Source organism: Panthera leo, chromosome E2, assembly GCF_018350215.1.
Source record: "Panthera leo isolate Ple1 chromosome E2, P.leo_Ple1_pat1.1, whole genome shotgun sequence".
Classification (NCBI taxonomy): Eukaryota; Metazoa; Chordata; class Mammalia; order Carnivora; family Felidae; genus Panthera; species Panthera leo.
The window spans coordinates 10,134,955-10,157,676 of record NC_056693.1 but is presented as its reverse complement, the minus strand read 5'-3'; the positions used below and the strand labels follow the sequence as shown (position 1 = coordinate 10,157,676).

Sequence of the window (22,722 nt, the reverse complement as noted above, 5' to 3'; positions counted from 1 at the left end):
CACAATTAGACTCAATAAAATAAATGTGAATTTGGTAGTCTTAGGAATTTTTAACTATGAGTGGAATTCACGTGGCTTGAATTAACTTGTAGTGTGTATTGTGAATTCAGAGATTGTGATATAAAGGCTCTGTTCATTCCTTCCTAGAAATTTAGGAGGTATTCCTGTGGCAGAAGTCAAAGAGGAGAGAGCAAAGTTGGCAAATATTTATTTAGAACCTACTTGTGTGCAAGGCAACGTGGAAGAGACATTGAAAGAGGAAAACTCATAGATTGTGGTCAGAACTGTATTCTCATCCCAGTTCTGGCCACTTACTACCTGGGAGAGCTTGGGCACCTTTTCTGAGCCTCTGTTTTCTTTATACTCTAGGCAGACATGAATCCTTTCCCGTGGAAACGTGATAGTGTACTCTGGGGTCTGTGGAGCCCCTTGGACTTCTAGAGGGACATCTTATGCAATACTTAGGATGTGTATGCTTTGTTTCCAAAAGAAAAATGGCAAAGAACCACAATTAAGGTTTCAGTGAGGTGCTATGTATAATTCTATGCCTCGAACCTAGTGAGCCCTCTGTAGAGGGTAACTACTACCATTGTTGTTATCAGTGGACTATATACATAATATATCAATGTAATTTTACATTATTTGTGGTATTGAGAGGCAATATGACTTAAAAATATTTTTTTAATGTTTATTTCTGAGAGAGAGCATGAGTGGGGGAGGGACAGAGAGAGAGAGAGAGAGAGAGAGAGAGAGAGAGAGAATCTGAAGCAGGTTCCAGGCTCTGAGCTGTCAGCATAGAGCCTGACACAGGGCTTGAACTCATGGACCGTGAGATCATGACCTGAGCTGAAGTCGGACACTTAACTGACTGAACCACCCAGGTGCCCTGAGAGGCAATATAACTTGAAGACCACAGACTTTGGAGCAATATTGCTTAAGTTGATACCTGCTTTGCCATTTGGCAGTTGTGTGATTTTTGGCAAGTTTGTTTGTTTGTTGTTTTGATGCATTTTATTTATTTATTAAGTTCTTATTTATTTTGAGAGAGAGAGATAGAGTGAGTGGGGGAACAGCAGAGAGAGAGAATCCCAAGCAGGCTTTGTGCTGTCAGCACAGAGCCTGGATGTGGGGCTTGAACCCACAAACCGTGAGATCATGACCTGAGCCAAAATCAAGAGTCAGACATTTTGCTGACTGGGCCACCCAGCACCGAGGCACCCCAATATTTGGTAAGTTCTGTAACTCTCTTTTCAGTGTATTAGCTTCCTGTTGCTGCTATAACAATTACCACACATTTAGTGGCTTAAAACAACACAAATTTATTCTCTTACAATTCTGGAGGTCAGAAGTCTGAAATCAGTTCCACTGGGCTAAAATCAAGGTGTTGACAGGGCCATGTTCCATGTGGAGACTCTAGAGGAGAATCTGTGTGACTTTTCTAGCATCTAGAAGTTACCTGTATTTGGCTCGTGGGGGTGCATTATTTTGCCTACTACAAACTACAGTTTTCTTCTCTGCAAAATGAGAGTAATAGTGCCTTTTCTTGCAGAGTTGAATACATGAATTGCTTAGAATGGTGCTGGGCATACAGTAAGTATTTAATAAATGTTACCTATTTTTTTTTTTTTGATGGCTACCTAGTTTTCCATAGTATGTACATATCAGGGCAGTGTGGCCTCAGAGCCCCGGATCTTAATTGCTCTCGCTTACTGTTGCCCTTACCAAGTAGCTGATTATTAGCCAATTCCCAGCTATGTAATCTTGGGTAAGCTAGTTGACCTCTTTGTGCCTGTTTTCTCAGCTGCAAAATAGAGATAAGAAGTTACCAGCTCATAAGATTGCCCTGAGGATTAAATAACATAATACGTGTGAAGAGTGCTTAGCACGTAGTGAGGTTTTTTTAAAAGATTTATTTATTTATTTATTTATTTATTTATTTATTTTGAGAGAGAAAGAGAAAGAATCCCAAACAGGCTCCTCGTGTCAGCACAGAGCCTGATGCAGGGCTCAATTCCAAGAACTGTGAGGTCTTGATCTGAGCTGAAATCAAAGTGTCAGATGCTTAACCAGTTGAGCCACCCAGGCTCCCCTAAGACTTTATTTTTAAGTAATCTCTACACCCAACACGGGGCTCCAACTTAACCCCAAGATCAAGTGTCGAATGCTCTACTGATTGAGTCAGACAAGGGCCCCAGCACATAGTGAGGTTTCAGTAAATGTTAACTGTTACTATTTTATTATGTAGTAGATTTATGTAATTCTGCGGATGGACAGCCGGGTTTCTTTTAATGTATTCTATTAATTCAGCAGCTGTTTGAGTAACAGTAAACTAAGTGCCAAGCATAGTCATAGGTGTTAGGGATACGGTGGTTTCTGGAGCTTACATTCAAATGGAGAAGTGGACAGTGAACATATGAACAAATTCCAGATAGAAGAGGGTGTGGACATAATTTTGGATTAAGTGGCCAGTGTGGGCTTCTAAGGTGGTGACAGTTGAGTTGACCTAAAGAATTGCTCGTGCAAAAAATGGGGGAAGAAGCAGAGAACAACTAATGCCAAAGTCCAAAGGCTGGAGCCTGGCTGTGGGCAAATTAGCAGTGGGGAGAATAGGACGATCCAAGACGGGAGCGGTATGCAGGGCTTTGGGTTAAGGAACTTGCATAGGGAACCACTGAAAGATTTGAGCAGGAGAGCAGCATAATCTGGTTTAAAAGATCTCTCTTCCTGAGCAGGGACAGCAGATTGTAGGGGGCAAGAGTGGAAGCAGGGAAGCCAGGTGTAAAGCTGTTGTAGTTTTGTAGGTGAGAAGCGATGGTGTCTGTGGAGGTGAAAGGAAGCGGACGGATGCTGCTGTGAATGGCTTTGTATGTGATCTTTGTGCACACCAGAGTATTTCTGTAGGATTAATTCCTAGAAGTATTCATACATCAGATATGAATACTAATAGCTGCCATTCATTACGTGTTGACTATGTGCCAGGTACTATTTTAAGTATTTTTCGTGTAATTGAGCCATAAGTAAGCTGTCGGCTCAGGGTCTTTAGCATGGTTAAGGATTAAAAATACAAATGTGATCTTCAGCGTTGATGGCAGTTGAAAAAAAAAAAAAACCTCCCAAGCAGTCAGAGTCTAGAGCTCTGTAGGATGTAGGGATCTTGGAGAGGCCACGTGGCTAAATGTGATTTATGTCAGAGGCATTTATATGTTGCAGCGCTCTAAGAGCTCAGAGGAGGGAGCGTGTACTTCAGTCAGCCATAGAGAGGGGGACTTTTTGAGGAAATGGCATTTGAATTGGGGTTTGAAGTCTGGGGACAAGCTTGACTTGGCCTAGAGAGGAAGAGAGAGCATTTCAGGTGTGTGGAATGCTGGGATGTAAAGTCGACAGGTGGGGGGGGGGTAATAAATGGAAGGCAGGTCTGGGTGGTGGTAATCTGGTGGTGGTAGGGGAGAAGGCTGGGCAGGTGGAAGGGAGCCAGTACTGAAGGAATTTAAATGTAGCTTTAGAATTTTTTTGTGAGATTTTTTTGTTTTTGTTTTTGAAAATCAGAGTCACACCTACCACTAAGCCCTTTTGGTAATTAGGAGTGGGATAAAGGAGTTCAGTAAGTTGAAGTAACATATCGAGCATCTGTTACGTGCCTGGTATTATGCTAGATGCTTTTGCACACACATTTTACCAGGTTGTCAAGGGGATTAACTGACAAGATGTCAGATCTGGTATCCCCATTTTACAGATGAAAAACCTGAAGTTTAGACAGCTTGTTCACCTTGTCCATGTCACCCAGCTGGGAAGTGGCAGAACCAGAATTCAAACCTGTCTCCAGACCTAGAGGGCATTTAGTGATTAGCAGTGCCCTTTGCGGAAGGAACGCCAGAGAGAACAGAGCCTGAGAAGAATTCAGGGGGTCTAGGGATTAGGAGGCTGTTGGTATTGTTTGAAGATACGGCTTCCCAGAAGAGAGCTGGACCAATCTGGGCCATTCTTGGACTGAAAGGGAACTTGGCATTCTGGAATTCCGGGGTGGGTGCGGGAGGGGCAGTGTCAGGGAAGACTTGTAGACCGACAGTGACTCCAGAGCCCTGGAAGGTACAGCCAAATGCGAGCGTGTTCAGCCTTTCTGATACCAAAGGTTCTTTTTGGAAACATTGCCTGTCAGTATGTGCTGATTCTGGAGGGATTGGAGCTCCTCTGGAAAGCCACATGGCCTTTCTTCCTCCACCCACTGGTATAAATCTTTGGTAAGCAATGTACGCTTTGCTAGCATGTTATTTACCTTGCTTGTATCTTGTAGGCCCTCTTTCCCATTCCCTCCTATTCTAACGAAGTGACATTGTCACTTGAAAGGCCGTGTCCGCTAGCCTGTGGTTGATGGTGGAAGGTCCCCATAGAATAAAAGCGGTAACAGAGAAGCTGAGACCCAGACATAGGCCTTTAAAGGAAATTCTGTCCCTATTCTCTCCCTCCCCACATTTTACCCTTTGATTGTATTAGTGAAGGAAATTCAGTATCTCTAGTATCAAGAATCAGTGCAGGACCCTCTTATCAGCCACCATCCTCATTAAAGGCCTCTAATTACATGCAAGTGCTCCTAATTTTTAGGACTACTTTTGAAAGAGTTTCTTTTCTGCATGTTCTCCCTAATACTAGTACAAGTTGAAAATGGGCTCATTTCATAAATTAAGAGCAAACTCCTCAGCCAGCCAAACTTGAATTTATGGGAGATCGTTCTTAGTTCTAACTATCCCTTTTCAGTGTGAGTAGTCATACATTTGCTGCAAAAATATTAATGGGTTTGATTACAGAGTGCGGCCCAAGACCCTGATGGGGTTGTTTCATACTACGTGATGTATACCAATTCTGAAAAATTCCGATTGTGAAACACTTCTGGGTCAAGGGGTTTCTTTCAGCTAAGATTTCGTGGAGCTATACTGCCTTCCACTGACCTCAGATTTAAGTCCAGACTTTTTCTTTTTTCTTTTTTTTTTTTTTAATATTTATTTAGTTTTGGGAGAGTGCAGGTGGGGGAGGGGCAGAAAGAAGGGGACAGAGGATCTGAAGTGGGCTCTGGCTCTGCGCTGACAGGCTGACAGCAGCGAGTCTGACATGGGACTTGAACTCGGGAACCGTGAGCTCGTGACCTGACTCGAAGTTGGACGCTCGACCAACTGAGCCACCCAGGCGCCCCTAACTCTGGACTTCTTGAGACAGCCCAACCTCTGACTACCTTCATTTAGCCTCATCTTTTGTCACCTTACAGACTAGGATGATCCGAACACTTTCCAAATACACCCTCTTTCATGCTGCTACGGTTTTGCTTGTGTGTGACAGCCTAGATAGTAACTTTTCTCACCTCCTCTCCTGCTATCATACCAGTCCGGGCCATCGTCCCCTCTCTCCACTGTGACACCCTTCCCCCAAGGGTCCCCCATCCCATGGCTTTCTGTGGTGCTCAGAGTAAGATCCAGCCCTTACAATACCTGTAAGAGCCTTCATGACGTGGCCCCGGTTCCGTCTGTGACCCGTCTCCTACTGTTCTTCCCTTTCCTCACTGTTATTTAGCCGCTCTGTCTTCCTGTCCCTGAAACATGCTGCACACCCCTCTGCTTTCAGGGCTTTTGCACTTGTTGTTTTCTTTCCTGGAATGCTCTTCTCCCAAATATCTGTATATTTGTCCATTTCATCTTGATTTTTGCTCAGCAGCTTTTCAGAAAGGCCTTCAGTCTGCATGCAATAGCATCCTCCATCATTCTTGATCCATATCCTGCTTGAGTTTCATCACTTTTTTATGCCCAACGTGGGGCTTGAATTCACGACCCTGAGATGGAGTCACATACTCTACTGACTGAGCCAGCCAGGCGCCCCTGGTTTTCATCACTTTTTGGTATATCATATATTTGTCTACCTCTTATCATAAAATGTAAGCTCAAGGAGGACAGGGATTATGTCTATTTTGTTTACTGATATATTTCTATACCTGAGAAGAGTGCCTGGCATAGTAGGTGCTTAGTAAATGTTTATTGAATGAATTCTTTGTAGGATGGATTAGAGCCTCTTTCTTTCCTAGATTTGAGGCCTTGGTGCTTCTGTGCATTTAATGAAAACCAAAGTGACTTCGCTGTTGCTTTGGCTTGTTCTTAACGACTCGGTGAAGCTTCCACTGTTCTGTGGCATCCGGTTAACAGTTGTCTGCCTTATAGGCTGCGGGCCTCGCGGGTGCTTCTTGTCGGCATGAAAGGACTCGGGGCTGAAATTGCCAAGAATCTCATTCTGGCGGGAGTGAAAGGACTGACCATGTTGGATCCTGAACAGGTGAGATGTTTGGCCACCTCAACACTCTTTCTTCACAGTCTCCCCTCTTTAGTATAAATATAAACACTTGGAGATACTCTGAATTGCTACAGGCCCCCGCCAAGCTGTGCAAGGAGGGCTGGCATTAGTGGAGCCTTTGGCCCAATGGCACTGGCACATCCTAGGTGGTCGACCACTCTCCTTGAGCTTGCCAGTCTGTAAAGTGTAGTTAATCTCTCGCTTGGAGGGTTACCGTGGGGAGGAGAGGGGGTGGTTTTCTTCCTTGTACCTGTACACCACCTGCATGACTAATTAAAAGTGCAGAATTGCCTTGGGGCTTTGTCACAGGATAGCCTTTACCCTGAGTGATTCGGCTTTAGAAGGTTTGAGATGATGCTCAGGAGGAATCTGTACGTTTGAAAGCTGTCTCAGGAGAGCTTCTTTGAAAAATGTTGGATCAGAGAGGATCTATGCATACTGCTTAGCATAGTGCTTGCATGTAGTAAGCATCTGATAATTAATTACATCATAGACCATTTAATTGTTGCCATAATAGTCGTTCCCAGCTCCTGTGTAGCTTTTTCTGACCAGTTTCTCCAAGGTGAAAATAACTTCTTTCTCTACATTCTCATGCTATAACATTTTAATTTTCAAAAAAGCATTTTAATTTTCTTTTATACAAAAGCTTAAATATATACAGAAGTAGAATAGCATTTGACACCCCATCTACCTGGCTTCTACAGAGATCAATTTTTATTTTTATTTTTTTATCGGTATTTTCTCGCCTGTATTTTTTGGACAGTATTTTTATTTTATTAAAAAAAATGTTTTTTAATGTTTATTTTATCTTTGAGACAGAGAAAGACCGAGCATGACCAGGGGAGGGACAGAGAGACAGACAGACAGACAAACAGAGAATCCGAAGCAGGCTCCAGGCTCTGAGTTGTCAGCACAGAGCCTGAAGCGGGGCTCCAGTTCATCAACCACGAGATTATGACCTGAGCTAAAATCAGACACTCAATGAACTGAGCCACCCAGGTGCCCCCCCCCCCCCAATTTTTTTTAATGTTTATTCATTTTTGAGAGAGAGAGAATGAGCAGGGGAGGGGCAGAGAGAGAGGGAGACACAGAATCCAAAGCAGGCTCCAGGTTCTGAGCTGCCAGCACAGAGCCTGATGTGGGGCTCAAACTTGTCAACCACGAGATCATGACCTGAGCCAAAGTCGGGCGCTTAACCGACTGAGCCACCCAGGTGCAACCCCCTTTTAAAAAATAAAACTTTAGGGCGCCACACCTCGGTGGCTCAGTCGGTTAAGCATCTGGCTTCAGCTCAGGTCGTGATCTCATAATTTGTGAGTTCTGGCCCACGTTGGCCTCTCTGCTGTCAGGGCAGAGCCCGCTTCACATCCTCTGTTCATCTCTCTTGCTGCCTTTCCCCTGCTTGCGCTTTCACTGTCTCCAAAAAAAAAAAAAATTAAACCCCAAAACCTCTGAAGATTATGTCATCACATGATACTATTAGTGTCTTTCCTTATAGGCAATGAATAAGGGTCCTGTTTCATACATGGTAACTACCACACACAGGGTGTGGTATAGGCTCTGTGGAAGAAGGTAAATGTTAATGAAAATTTTAAAACATTTATTTATTTTGAGAGAGAGAGAGATGGCGAGAGAGCGCGCATGTGCATGGGGGTGGGGCAGAGAGAGAGGGAGGGAGAATCCCAAGCCACTCTGTGCTTGATCTCATGATCTGTGAGATCATGATCTGAGCCGAAATCAAGACTCGGCTGCTTAACCTACAGAGCAACCCAGGTGCCCCCCAAATGAAATTTTTTAAAGCTCATCTTGTTTGGGTTTTAGGAGAAAAATCATACCTGGATTTTTTTTTTTTTTAATTCTTCTGCAGTGAAGACACGTGGGTTGGCTCACTTAATATCACAGTCACAAATTGATTTTTGACTTGAATTCAAAACCTTCTAAGGAAAGAAATTCCTGCAGGCAAGCCGCCAGATTATTAACAGTCTGAGCTCTTGCCTTTTTGACATTTCCCCAACCACAGTGCCCCCTAGAGGCATCTGGAGGGAGAATTTGTTTGCAGGGAAGGATGGTTTCTAAACGTGGAGGCAGGCCCTTGGTGTGGGAAAATGAAACCGGATGGGGATCGTGACTTCCTCATGTGGTTGGGAGCGCCGGAGAATGGGGAGCCATGATCTAATACTGAGCGATGTGTGATGCAGTTCTGTCACTGCCTCAGTCCAGTGATGGGTGCCACCAGTGTTACGGTGACCAGGCCGACTATCCTCCCTTCCCTCTCTGCTTTGAGGACTTACAGTACTTTTCACCTATCTGGCACTGCAAAGCCAAATCTTCTGGCTGGTTTTCAAGGCCCAACACAGTGGTTCTCAATCCCATCTGTGCTTTGAATATTAGGGGGGGTTATTGAAAGTTTTCCAAGTGAGTCTAGAAGTCAGGGAGAGTTGAGAACTACTGGCTTTGTATAACCTGGGCCCAGTCAACTTAGCCTGACTCCTTCCTACCTCATATGTTTAGTGGTTCATGGACACTCTTCGGTTGTTCTGCCTTTTGCAGTTTGCTTGTACTTTTTTTTCCCTGACTGGGAACATCTCAGGGAGACTGTGCTACCTAGTGCAAAAGCTCTGGAATTATGTCGATTTGGGCTCAAATCCTACCTCTTCAAGCTGGGTTAAGTCTCTTAACCTCTCAGAGACTCTGTTTGCTCATCTATTAAAAATTTTTTTTTCTTATTTATGTGTTTACTGTAGTAATCTCTGTACCCAGTGTGGGGCTTGAATTCACAACCTCAGGATTAAGAGTCACATGTTCTACCAACTCAGCCAGGCAGGCACCCCTCAGCGTGCTCATCAAGGACGTTAATTCCTGCCCTACAGAGGTTTTCATTTTGTTTACATCAGCAAACATCCGAGAGTACCTGCTGGCTGCCCTGAAGCATTCTAGATCCTTGTGATACAAAGATGCACAAGATTTGGTTCCCATTCTCAGGGTTTATTCCATAAACCGGAGCAGCCTACCTGACTCAGGTTTTGGTAGGGGTACACGAACGGCTTCCTGGAGCTGTGATCTTAGTTGAGGCTTACAGAACAACTGGAGGTTTCTCAAGTTGAGGGGCTGTATTTTAGGCAGGAGACGTTATTAGCAGTGGCACAGAACAGCATGGTAGAAATAGAACATAGCGAGCAGTGCTGTTTGGTGTTTTTAGAGTGTGGGGCCCGAAGTGGTGGGGGTGGATGCAGGCTGTAGGTAAGGTCCAAATCACGAAGGGCCTGTTAGTAAGCCTTGCTGGAAGCTCATACTCCATCCTCTAGGTGGTGAGGATTTCATTAAAGAGTTTCAAATGTGAGACAGGTGACCTAGCCAACTTCCGGCTCTTCGTAGATCACTGGCTACTGGGTATGATTGGCACAAGGTCTGGGGCAGAAGACCACTTAGCTAGAAGGCTGCATTAGTAGCTTATTTTTTTTTGTTTTATTTTTTTTTTCTTCTATTATTTTGCATTAGTAGTTTAGGTGAGAGATGAGAAGAGTCTGAGTAACAGCACTGTGATAGAAACGGCAGGAAGCGCTTGAGGTGGAAATACCAGAGGATAGAATCAGTAGGATTGTATATGGGAATGTAGGGGAGGCAAGGAATGACTGCAGCAGTGATGCTTCCTCAAGGTGCTGGACGCTGTTCTAAAAGCAGCACTTGTAGTATCTCATTTAGTCCTCACAGCAACTCTGAGAGTCAGGGATTATCATCCCTATTTTACAGAAAAGGAATTGAATTGCTGGCCCACCCAAGGTCACAGTAGTTGCTGTGACCAGGACCCAGACAGTCTCTTTGTAGAGCCCATGCTCTTAGCCATCTCAGCAGGTGGCTGCTCTCAGGGAAATATCAGGGATGTAAAGACTGGGTTCCTGACTCAGGTGACTGGATGGGTGGTTGGTAGGCTCATCAACAGACAAAAGAAAAAAAAAATAGTCAAATACGAAGGGCCTGCGGACTTACCCGGGAGGAAATATCTGGTGGGCAGTTTAATAAAAGTCTCAGATGGATCAGGAAGCAATCTGTACCTGTAAGAACGAAAGAAGCAACGAGCATGGAGCTATGCCAGGTGGAAAGATGAGTGACTCTGAGATGGAATCCTGGGGCCGCCACACCCAAGAGGGCCCGTGTGGAGGCTGGGTGTCCGGTGGGGCAGGAGCAGAGCAGCACTGAGAGAGTGATTAGTTAGTGTACTGTTTTTCTTAACCTCCTCATTTTGCATGTGATTCCCATGTGCTCGCTCGCTCAAGGTCACACAGTTAAAGTGGTTGAGCCAAAGATTGGAATCCAACCTGAATTGTTTCGGAGCCTTGCTCTTAACGACTATGATGTACAGCTTCTCAGTGTGAAATGGGATCCCTGAAGAAGCAGGACAGGAAAGATCAAGGAGACTTAAAGGGCTGGCCTTGAAAGGGAGGAGGACCAGCTCATTTCCTTGGAGAAAAGTTAGCAAGTGCGAGTATGTGCTCCGGGTAGTTGGCCAGAGGAGAGGGGAGAGATTGCTTGTATTGAATCCAGTCTTGGTGAAGGTAGCAAGGTCATACTGGAGATTAATGGTTAAATTAGATGTTTGATGTGGAAAGAATGGCTCTGTGAACAGTGGGAATCTGTAACCCTACTGGCGGCTGTCAGGTGATTGTATTATCTGGATTTAAGGTTCTTCTCTGCTGACATCCAGCCTTGTGGGAGAAATGTTCCCTTTGCTCCAGCCCCCCTCATCTTTCTTTTCTGAATTTTAATTGAATTTAAGAGTTCATTTCAAGCATTCTTAATTATGTTTGATTTTTGCCCTGGTTTGATTTTATTTCTTTAGCATATTTGTGTATGTATGTATGTATGTACATATGTGTGTAACTCTACACGCAGACGTGGGGCTTGAACTCAGGACCCTGACATCAAGAGCTGTGTGCTCTTCAGACTGGGCCAGCCAGGTACTGCCCCTCACTGGTCTGATTTATTTATTTATTTTTTTAATTTTTTAAAAAGGTTTATTTGTATTTTGAGAGAGAGCAAGAATGAGCAGGGGAGGGGCAGAGAGAGATGGAGAGAGACAGAGACAGAGAGAGAGAGAATCCCAAGCAGGCTCTGCGCTGTCATTGTGGAGCCCCAGGGCTCCATCTCACAACTGTGAGATCATAACCTGAGCTGAAATCAAGAGTGGGATGTTTAACCTACTAAGCCACCCAAGTGCCCCTCACTCGTCCGATTTTAAACCAATCGTAGGCAGGGACTACATCCTTTAAACTACTGTTGTTTGTCTAGGAGTATCCTTAAAGTTTGGCACAGAGTAAATATTTGGGGTAAATTCTTTGCACTGATAATTGTGTCACTTTATTAGTTACAAATTTAATCGTGGAAGAAGAAAGAGTGGACATTTCTGTTTAGAGTGAATTTTCTTTACAAACACCAGGGGGTGCTCTTTAACTATCAATGCGAAGTGAAAAAAAAAATTAAATGTCTCTACTTGAAAGCCTTCGAAGGATTGAGCGTATGGAGGATACATTAGGCAAATTCCCACTGGAACAGTAATACAATTAAATTGTAGGTATTTTAGTTATGCTTTGAAGTGGAAGCGTTCGTTGTCTTTGAAAAATGTTTTTTCCCCAAAATTCAAGCATTTAAAAAAAAAAAAAATTATTCCTAGGTATCTCCAGAAGACCCCGGAGCTCAGTTTCTAATCCGTACTGGATCTGTTGGCCGAAACAGGGCTGAAGCCTCTTTGGAGCGAGCCCAGAATCTCAACCCCATGGTGGATGTGAAGGTGGACACTGAGAATATAGAAAAGAAACCTGAGTCATTTTTCACTCAGTTCGATGCTGTAAGTTTCATAAAGAGTGTAAAATCTTTAGGCTCAGTACATTGCCTTTGTAGTCTCAAGTCTTGTATTGCCTTAGTGTATGTGCCTTATTAGCATATTGCTTTTCCACGTTGAATGTGTCGGTAGGTAGATCCAGTCTGTTGGTTCTGCTGTGGCTGTTTGTGCCTTGCTGTCTGCTGGTTTCTTCTTTGGGCATATGTTCCCTTAGACCAGGTTTCATCATTGGTGTTTTGTATTCCTTCCAGAATCTTTGCACATAGCTTTGGTACATTTTATTGCAAATGTTTTCTCCTAAAAACAAGTTGGTGGTTAATTTCTGTAGTAGAGGCTTGCTTTTTCTTTTTTTTTTTTGGTTAGAAATATCAAACTACAGCTTGTGTTTTGTCTTAAAAAAAGAGCACACCTGATCCTGGTCCGTGTCTGTCTCTTTCACACAGCCACTTTGACCACGTTGCCATGGATAATGAGACAAATTCACTAGTCATAAGCCAAATGAGGCATATCCAACCTCATTTGGTTTCACTGCCAGATCTGTGGAGAGGTGAAAGGATAAGTTAAATTCGGTTCCAGCGTCTGTGACCTTCAGACATGGTTCCCTGGACCCAGGAAAAGCTAAACAAATGTTGGATAACCATGAAATAGCCACAGATGATCTACTTGTTTTTTAAATGAAAGGCCCATTACACTAGAGGTTAGGATTTGGGTTGGGTAGTTTGTTTTTCCACATTGTTATATTTCATATGTGCATCTGTTCAAATATGTGCTTGGAATGATGGATCATCTGTGCGTTTTGTCTGTTTTTTTGGGTTTTTTTTTTTTTTTTTTTTTTTTTCAATTCTATCTTGTATCTTCCAAGTATTGGAACATTTTTCTGTTTGGACTGTTTGGACCATCTTCTCTTCATTTCTTTATCCATAGTAACCACATTTAGTTAATTCTAGCCGCCCCTTGAATTTCTAGCACTTAGAGAGAGGGTTTCTAAGAACTGAAGCACCGGGCCGGTTGCTTGTATAAAGCCTTTGTGCTGGGTGAGGTGACTGCCTCACTGGGCCATGTTTGACTGGTCCTTGGAGATTTTACATTCACTTTTGACTCTGCAGAGTTCCCTTTGGTCACTTGATTGCATGTTCAACTGTGGGTATCTTGCCTTTTAGATATGATTTTTTTTTCCCTTAGGTGGCCGCATCCTTTGAATGACACCAGAGGCACTCATTTCTGTGGGCTGTTTCGGTATTCAGGCTGCCAGACAGCAGCAAAGAGGTTCTGTCAAATGAAAATATCCTTTTGTAACTTCTTCTCCAACTTTCTGTGTTTAGAAGAAAACATGTGCAATTTGGAACTTGTTTTCATAGCCCTTATCACAGAGTTTCTCCTGAAAAGGTGTTTTATGCCGTAAAACTTAGCTATTTCCAGTGCTTCAACTTACTGGAACACAACCTAGGGGTCTCAGAGCAACATTGATAATTCCATTGAGTGAATCACCGGTTCATTGTCTACGTCTGAATGGAAGGTCACTTGGTGTGTAACCTTTTCTTTTGTCCTCAGATTCAGATAAAGTTTCACTTTGAAAACTGTGGAAAACTGTGGAAAACTAATCTCAACGGGACTTGTTTATCTTTTTTATCTTAACCTATCAATCAAAAGAAGGGGGAAAAATGCCCTCGTATTTAAAGTGACCTTTGGGTCACTTAAAACTGGTTTTGCTTCTTGCGATAGCTTATTCAGATTTTAATAGATTTAGTAATTTAGAAGTAACTTACGCTAAATTGTTACTGTGTTTTTCCACTTCACGGAAACTGAGATGTGGTTTGTTTATGTTTACAGAATAGAGGAAATAAATTCATTGAATAGCTTTTACTTTCTAGCCAAACCCGTTTTGTTTTGGTTGCTGAAAGTAGAGGTCTTGCAATTTATATTTCTCCTGAAACCTGCAACTTGTCTTTTGTCTTCTAACCATAGGATCCAAAGAACCTGTTATACCAGTTCAAAACTGGCTTTAGACATGCCCAGAGAGACTGTTCATTAAGATTTATTTAGACATCAGGGCAGTGATTCACAGTTTGCAAAACTCACACCCAGCGAATTTTTTCTCTCTGCAGGTTTGTCTGACTTGCTGCTCCAGGGATGTCATAGTTAAAGTTGACCAGATCTGTCACAAAAATAGCATCAAGTTTTTTACAGGAGATGTTTTTGGCTACCATGGATACACATTTGCCAATCTTGGAGAGCATGAATTCGTAGAGTAAGTTCTGGGAGAAGAGGGGAGAACGTAACATTTTCAGAAAAATACTGTTTTACTCATTGGTGGGGAACAACCCATCTAAGGAAAGTGTTCTTAGAATATTCAGAAACCATTTCATTTTCAGCTCACTGATTATATAGTTTGTGTGTTCAGAATCGTAGGAGATGCAGCCCCGTCTTCCAAAATAATGTTCTGATCTAAATCCTAAATAAAGCAGAGTTCTTTAGGAATCAAAGTACACCATTGTGGGTATTTGATGGGCCTGGACTTCAGTTGGTGAAACCACACACCTCCTGTATAGGGGAGGCTTGCTTGGATTGCCTTTCTCAGTTTTGGCTTCTGTGTTTTCAGGTTGGTAGTAAAGTGAGTACAGAGTAGTCAGATGGGTAACTCTGGAGGCACACTCAGCCAGTCTACTGGGAAAAGCTCCGAAGTCCAGACACTGCTTTGGTGTAACAAACACACCTCATCCTCTCATTTTGAATATCAAGGTTGCAGACCGTAGGGATTCTCACATGATGGGACCTGCAGTGGTTTGAACTTGCAGCTTCTAGATGAGAGATGGCAGATGGTACCCGTGTTGTAAAACTCTGTGGTGGGTTTTCGGCTGTTGTTTCTTGTATGTCCCTTGCTAATAAGAGGTAAAAAGACACCCTGTGTGGTAGGTGAAGCTTCCTACCAAGAATCAAGAATTGCCTTCTGGGGTGCCTGGGTGGCTTGGTCGGTTAAGCGTCCGACTTCGGCTCAGGTCATGATCTCGCAGTCCGTGAGTTCGAGCCCCGCGTTGGGCTCTGTGTTGACAGCTCAGAGCCTGGAGCCTGTTTCGGATTCTGTGTCTCCCTCTCTCTCTGCCCCTCCCCCGTTCATGCTCTGTCTCTGTCTCAAAAATAAATAAACGTTAAAAAAAAAAAAAAAGAATTGCCTTCTTTTGTTCAGCTTCTTTTAAAAAAAGCTTTTTTAACGTTTATTTATTATTGAGAGACAGAGCATGGCATGGGAGGGGCAGAGAGAGGAGGAGACACAGAATCTGAAGCAGGCTCTAGGCTCTGAGCTGTCAGCATAGAGCCCGATGCAGGGCTTGAACTTATAAGCCGCGAGATCATGACCTGAGCTGAAGTCAGACGGTTAACTGACTGAGCCACCCAGGCACCCCTCTTTTGTTCAGCTTCTTAGGCAAATCACTGAAATTTCTCTGGTCTGCAAGTCTTTTTTCTTTCTTTCTTTCTTTCTTTCTTTCTTTCTTTCTTTCTTTCTTTTTTTCTTTCTTTCTTTCTTTCTTCTTCCAGTTTAAAAAAATTTATTTATTTTAGAGAGACAGAGCACCAGCCGAAGAGAGGGGTGGAGAGAGAGGGAGGGAGGGAGGGAGGGAGAGAGGGAGAGAGAGGGAGAGAGAGAGAGAGAGAGAGAGAGAATGAATCTTAAGCTGGTTCCATGCTCCATGTGGAGCCCAGTGCAGGGCTCAATCCCATGACCTTGGGATCATGACCTGAGCTGAAATCAAGAGCTGGACGCTCAACCAATTGAGCCCCCCATGTGTCCCTGGTCTGCAAATTTCTTGTCTGTAAAATCAAAATGAGGGAAGGGCAGACATGTTCAAGATTTCTCATAACTTTGGCATTTTATGGCTTTCAGAAACTCTAGTTCTCTTGGCATACTATAAATAGAGAAGTCACAGTAGAGAAAACAGCCCAGGTTATCTTAATGTGAGTTCCCCATGGCAGAGGGGAGGAATTAAGTTTGGCTTTTATTTCATGATTCAAGTGAAATTCATAAAGCTTATTGAGAGCTTGCTATATGCTAGGCAGGTGTGCTAAGCAATTTATTATTGTCTTTTTTTAAGTTTATTTATTTATTTTGAGAGAGAAAGTGCACAAGCAGGGGAGGGGCAAAGAGAGAGAATCCCAAACATGTTCCGTGCTGTCAGTACAGAGCCCGATGCGGGGCTCGATCCCACGGACCGTGAGATCATGATCTGAGCTAAGACCAAGAGTTGGACGCTCAACTGACCAAGCCAGCCAGGCGCCCCTGTTATTTCTCGTCTTACAGTAATTGTGTCAGGGATTGTTATTCCCATGTGGTAGGTAACTTATTTATCAGATAATCATTGGCCACCCTCGGATTTGAATCCACCCAGATCTGCCTGACTCCAAAGCTTTTGCTCTTAATTACCATCCTATTCTGTGAGCTGATGATGCTCTTTTTGTTCTAATGGCATGATTCAGAGAGTAAACTCCGTTCCCTCGCTTTGTCACCCTCTAGGGAGAAAACCAAAGTTGCCAAAGTTAGCCAAGGAGTAGAAGATGGACCTGATACCAAGAGGGCAAAACTTGATTCATCTGAAACAACTATGGTCAAAAAGGTATGTGTACTGTGAAGGGGTCAAAGATCAGAAACTTCGGAGCCTTGTAGGGGACGGGCAATTACATCTGCAAGCAGGGGAAGCGCGCGCGTGTAGTCTTGAAGGGCGAGGTGGGGTCTGGACAAGCCGGGCCAGTGCTCATCCCACTTAAAGGGGATGACTGCTGCTTAGTGGCAGCCAGCTCTTGCCATGAAGACGAGTAGGGACCCAGTGATGCAGGGTATGAATTTTTAACAGAATTGGAGATGTGTTTTTTATCGGCTCTGTCCCAACCTTTAAATACCGCCCGTCTGTTCACCTTGGTTTGAATGCTGTTCCTTCACCCCATGGAGACAAAAGAAAACATGCCTGCAGGACTGACGTGGTGTGTGGGCCGATTTGGGCTTCTAGTATCTGGAGCAGTATCAGAACCACTGTTCTTGAGCAAAGGCCATCCCTTTTGCATAAAATAAATCTTGGGGGGATAGGTAGATAATTTAGGAAGGTCCTACCTAAGCGGGCAGGAAGACAGTTTAAGCTTGAATTGCGTATGCTTTGCTTCTTTACGATGAAATGTTCGGGGTCGTCTTTCCACCAGATTACCTTTTAAGAATAAAGGCCTCCAAAAAAAAAAAAAAAAAAAGAATAAAGGCCTCCGTGTTGACAAGTGTTACTATCCGGTGTGTATTTTTTTGTTTTCAGCCTGGTTCGCGCAGTCATTTAAATTCATTTTACAGAGAGAGGAGGGGCGGGGACTTGGAAGGAGATGATCTCGGCCGCTAGTGTTGGAATCTGAGAAGGGAGTCATGCGATGGGGGAGACCAGACAGAAGGGGCCAGGATTGGTTTTGTGGAACCGAGGAAAGACTTGACCGAGCCCATATTTACTCTTTGCTTTGTAGTTTGAAATGTTGAGAAAGAAAAACAGCTGGTCGGAGCTTCGAGTTAAAATTGCTCTAACGGGGGGATTCTGAGAGTGCAGAAACCACAAGAGAGACTGCAGAAACCACAGAAGTGGAACTCTGTTGAGTTTCCCGCAGGGCTGCGCTGGAGATTTGCGTCTCCTTGCTCTGTATGTTTGTGTTGGAAGAGTTTGCTGCTGGGAGTGTGATACAGAGGAATTATTAAGCCCTAAATTTGGTGTCTATTCACAGGACCGGTAATTATCCAGAGCGAACATTGGTGTTTTGGCCAAAACTTGGGTCCTTCTCTTTCTTCCCTCTTTTCTTTCTTTCTGAGGCCCAGTCGAGCTCTATCTGAATAGCGCCGTGAGTTCGGTGGGGGGAGATAAATTGTTAACTAACGGAGGAGCACAAAAGGAGCTTTGTGGGTGCTGTCAATTCATAAATCACACCCTCTTACAAGTGTGACACTTGGCCTTGGTGTGAAGGGTTTTATGGCCTAAAGGCCTTCCCTGATTGAGGCGGGTCTTTTACATTCAAATGGGGAGAGCGGCCAGCTTTGTTAGCCCTTCACAGCTGGAAGTTTCCCTTGAGTCAGTTCTGGTGGTGCCCACTGGGGCAGATCTGGAAACCCCTTCGGGGGGCCACTTTAGCGAGCTATGAGGAGAATGCGGGCGGCCCTGGTAGGCCCCCGGTGGCCTTCGCCTCCCATTCTTAGGGCTCTTCAGTCACAGGGCTCCTCGTGCAGCCTCTTCCCACAGGGGCCGAATCTGAAGGTATCAAAATATTCCCCAGCTGACATTGTTAGTCAGCTGTTTCACTTGGACAATGCAGGCCTGGATTCCAGCCCCGAGCCCTGAAGGTTGTGAGGCATGCGGTGCATTCCTCACTACGGTCCCTGGGTCCCTGGGATTCCGAACCTTGCCTTTGTGCCACCTCACCGAGCCCCCGAGAGCGCCGTGGAAGGACCGGCTCGGACCGGTGGGGCTGCCGCTTCGCCACCGCAGTTTGGGCAGAGACCGCTCCGTGATCTCGAAGTTGTCTTCCAACTCAAAAATTCCTTGATTGAGGTTATGCCCTTTTGCCTAAATTGTACAGAATAAGTAGTTGGGTTATGCTCAAAGTGCAGGATGGGGGCGGGGAGGCAACCACTTCCTGTTTCCTGCGAAAGGTCTCTGGTTAGGGTTCCCTCCCCCCCCCCCCCTTAGGTTCAACCAAATGTTGTATAGCCACGTTTGCTTCAAGGTACACATTGTGCTCCTAAATTAGAAACGCTTAAAAAACAAAGAGGAAAAATAGAGCTTGTGGTTTTCACACCGCTTCGGAGGATATTGGGCCTTTCTAACACATGTGTCATCATGATAAATACAACAGTGGGAAAACGCATAGCCCAGAGGTAGGTGCTCAGTGGTTTGCTTCCTTTGGTGCCCAGGAAAAGGTAGCAGACAGACTTCATCAGAATCAGGTCTTGGGCGATGGGGAGACATCATCAGTGCACAATAGATAAGGAGAGAGCAGTAGTTTTGTGATAGAGAACTGTCCAGAAAGGTTTCCCAGAGGCAGAGTTGTTAGAGGCGGCACGTGAAGGACAGTTTGCCAAGCACCGAAGCCGGGACGGGCATTTAGTCACAGGAGATAGGACCGACAGAAAGCACAGATGTAGGAACAGGATGAGTCTGGCTTCCCTCACCCCCAGACAGCCAGCACTTTCTGCATCTGTGAGTTGTAAAATGCCTACTGTGTGCAGGGCCTCTGTTGGGTACAGGGAAGCATCTCCAGTCCTGTTGTCTCCACGTACAGCGGTCACTAAGAGAAGTTCCTTGACCTGCCCGAGATCGATGGGACCGATTTGGGGGGTACACAGGGGCTGAGGGCACTGGCTTGCCCTGCGACTTAAAAAGTGAATCCTCTTGGAGTTTCTAGGATAATTTGAAGTTTTATGGGGATGATGGGATAAAATATGCAAAACTTGGGACCTTTCTGGAAAAACCTTTAGGGTGAAAGGTCTCCTTTATTGTTAGGTGCTGCCAGACACCAGTAGATGCCCGGTGGTGGTTGCTCTCCATAACAGCTCTTTAAAAATTAAAGATAAAGTAGGATTTGTTTGGGACATGCTAAGAAATACAGATTTAATTTCACCTCTGTTTCTGAAATAGTAGGGGACTAATTTGGGCCCTGTTAATACTCTTGTCATGAATCAGTTGTGAAATTCCACAGTTGAGTAGTGATTCGTTATTTTGATCCCCCTTTCTGAGCAGTTTATGGACAATTCATCGCCTCTCACCCCCGTCCTGAAGGGAACATTCCAGGGACAGACTGGTTTCAGCCTTCCTCTTTTAGGTGGCATCTGGGTTTGGCACAACGAGGGACTTGTTAGGGTCTCTCCCACTGGAGTCCAAGGTCTGTAGGGCAGGGCGGATCTGTTCGCCACCGTGTTCCTAGTGTAGCACCGGGCACGGTCCTACCCGGGAAATGTTTGTTCAGTGTGATGTGGCTGCTCCTGTGACATAGTGTGTTGGCTTTGGAGGAGATCATTGTCATTTTATTTTATTTTATTATTATTATTATTTTTTGGGGGGGAGAGAGTGTGAACAGGGCAGGGACAGAGAGAGGGGACAGAGGATCTGAAGTGGGCTCTGCGCTGACAGCAGCAGCAGCCCAGCGTGGGGCTCGAACCCACAAACCACAAGATCACAACCTGAGCCAAAGTCAGAAGCTCAACCAACTGAGCCACCCAGGCACCCCAAGATCGTGATTTTAAAAAAGAATTTCCGAATCGATTTTCTTTCTGATCAACCGAATGTATTAACTTCCTAATACATTGGTTATAATGGTTTAGGTTATCTGAGCTGGGCTGAGAGAACACAGTTCCAAAGAGAACAGGGGGGCTTGGCCAGGAGTATTTAGAAGTAAGTTCATGGGGTTGCCTAGACCAAGACCTTTAGGCCAGAGGTGTTCAATACTGTGCTAATTGTCAGAATCACCTGGTTTGGGGGCCCGGGGCAGGAGATGCAGGGTGCAGATTGCAGGGCTGGGTGGAGTGCTGATAGGTTTCCCACGTAGGACGGTTCTGTGTGTGTGTGGTGGCCGGTGGGGTGTGGGTGCTGCTGCTGCCTTGGGGCGGGGGGGGGGGGGGGAGGTCTGTCTGGAGATGAGGGGAGGGGGTCTCTCCCAGCATCACATCACAATCCAGTCTTTTTATTGTGATACTTGATACCCCGAAATAATACATCAATACAGATTACAGAACATGACAATAAAACACTGTCCAACTTAAAAATCAAAACATTTCCAGTCCTGTTGTGCCAGTCTGCGTGTTCCTTCTCTGTCTTCTCTCCTGGGCTGGTACGTTTGTGTGGATTTTCAAAAGTACCCGGAAGGGGGAGGGGCGGTTATAGCCCTGCTTGATGCGGCATCTTCACCCATGTTTGTAAATCTAACGTGGAATGTGATGCAGGTGTAAATTAAGAATGATAGAGCTAACCACCATGTAGTTACCACCTAATTTCAAGCACTCAACTTGACCCGCTTGGTCAGGGCCCCCTGACCCCCTGGCTCTCCCTCCCCGATGTAAGTGACCACCGTCCTCAATTGTGGTTCTCATTCCCACCCATTCCTTCTTGCTACATGTGTATTTCCAAGCAGTATAGGATTGTTTGGTATGCTTTCTAACTTCTTACCAATGAGTTTAATATTGTATGCATGCTGCCACCTGCTTTTTAAGAGCGGCCTTATGTTTGGGAGGCCATCTGTGTTTGCACGCAGTTCTAGGACTTCGCTTTCCATTATGGTAGCCACTAGCCACGTATGGCTATTTAAATTAAAATGGACTAAAATAAAAGTAAAAAATTCAGTTCAGTCTCCCTAGCCACATTTCAAATGCTCACCAAACACATGTGGCTATGGCATCTGTATCGCAAAGCACAGATACAGAACATTTTCATCATGCTAGTGAGTAATCTTGGACAGCAACGCAGGACATTTTTTCTTGTTTTGTTTTTTGTTTTTTTGCTGTAGAGTGTTTGTTGTGTGAATATATTACTATTTATCCATTTTTCTATTGATGGGCATGTGGGTGTGTAATTTTTTTCTGTTACAAATGGTGCCGCAGTTGAGGGCAGGGGAAGGAGGAGGGAGGGAGGGAGGGAGGGAGGGAGAGAGAGAGAGAGAGAGAGAGAGAGAGAGAGAGAGAGAAGATAATCTCCTTGGGTAAATGTGTGATTTTTCTGGGGCGTATACTTAGGAGGGAAATTAGGGCATGTGCAGCTTCAACTTTACCAGACCTGCTAACTTACTTGCAAGTAGTTTTATCAGTTCACATTCCAGAATCAGCAGTATGTAATGGCAACATTTGGTAACTTCAGGCTCTTTTGCCACTCTGCTGAGTGTGACAGCTTTGTCTTGGATGGCGGTTGTCATTTGTTAGAATGTTTTTGAAAACTATAGACTCCCACGAGTAGGTGTGGAAATCCAGCCTAGAAATCTGTAGTTTTCAAAGTCGTTTCAAAGATTTACATTTAGCTTTACAGCCAGAGCTGTATCCCTTGTTATAGATGTTCAGGCTGCTTCTTAAAGTAAGATACGTTTACAGTCCCAAAATTGGAAGATACAGAACAAGTTGAGAAAACATGAACCTTGCTCCCCAATAATTACACATTCCTTTCAGTATTCCTTCTACTCCAGTATGTGATACAATTGGATTTCTAATTAACACACATAAACACATATGAGAAATACATAGTGATCTTATATACATATGACTTACGTGTGTATGGTCTTTGCTTTTTTTGCTCAACTTATTTTCTGTAAGCACAGGAGTGGATAGTCTGCTTTGGAGAGTGTGGTTTTAAGAGGCTGTGTTGGTTTGCTGATTTCATCTTGCCTCGGAGTGTTAAACCTGCTCCTGTTGCGTTGATGTATTTGTACTTGCCCGCTGTTTGGAGTGGCTCAGCACAGCCCTACAATTTGATGTCTGTCCAACCGTGTGGGAGAGTTCATCTTTTATATTTACTGTTGGGCTTTTTGGCAAATGAAAAGCAGGTTGGATCCTATCAGCTCACGGATTTTTATTG

The 22,722-nt window shown here is 44.4% G+C and overlaps 1 protein-coding gene and 1 non-coding gene across 2 annotated transcripts in view; one reads left to right on the top strand and one right to left on the bottom strand.

The window, feature by feature from the left end:
* SAE1 (SUMO1 activating enzyme subunit 1) overlaps positions 1 to 22,722 on the top strand; it is a 72,732-nt gene that overhangs the window by 5,899 nt on the left and 44,111 nt on the right. The window contains exons 2-5 of the mRNA XM_042918377.1: positions 6,198 to 6,309; positions 11,996 to 12,169; positions 14,269 to 14,411; positions 16,671 to 16,770. Of these exons, the coding sequence (XP_042774311.1) occupies positions 6,198 to 6,309; positions 11,996 to 12,169; positions 14,269 to 14,411; positions 16,671 to 16,770 (529 nt within the window). The remainder of the gene's footprint in view (positions 1 to 6,197; positions 6,310 to 11,995; positions 12,170 to 14,268; positions 14,412 to 16,670; positions 16,771 to 22,722) is intronic.
* TRNAQ-UUG lies at positions 20,306 to 20,390 on the bottom strand. The gene has a single exon. It is a non-coding gene; the product is annotated as a tRNA-Gln (tRNA).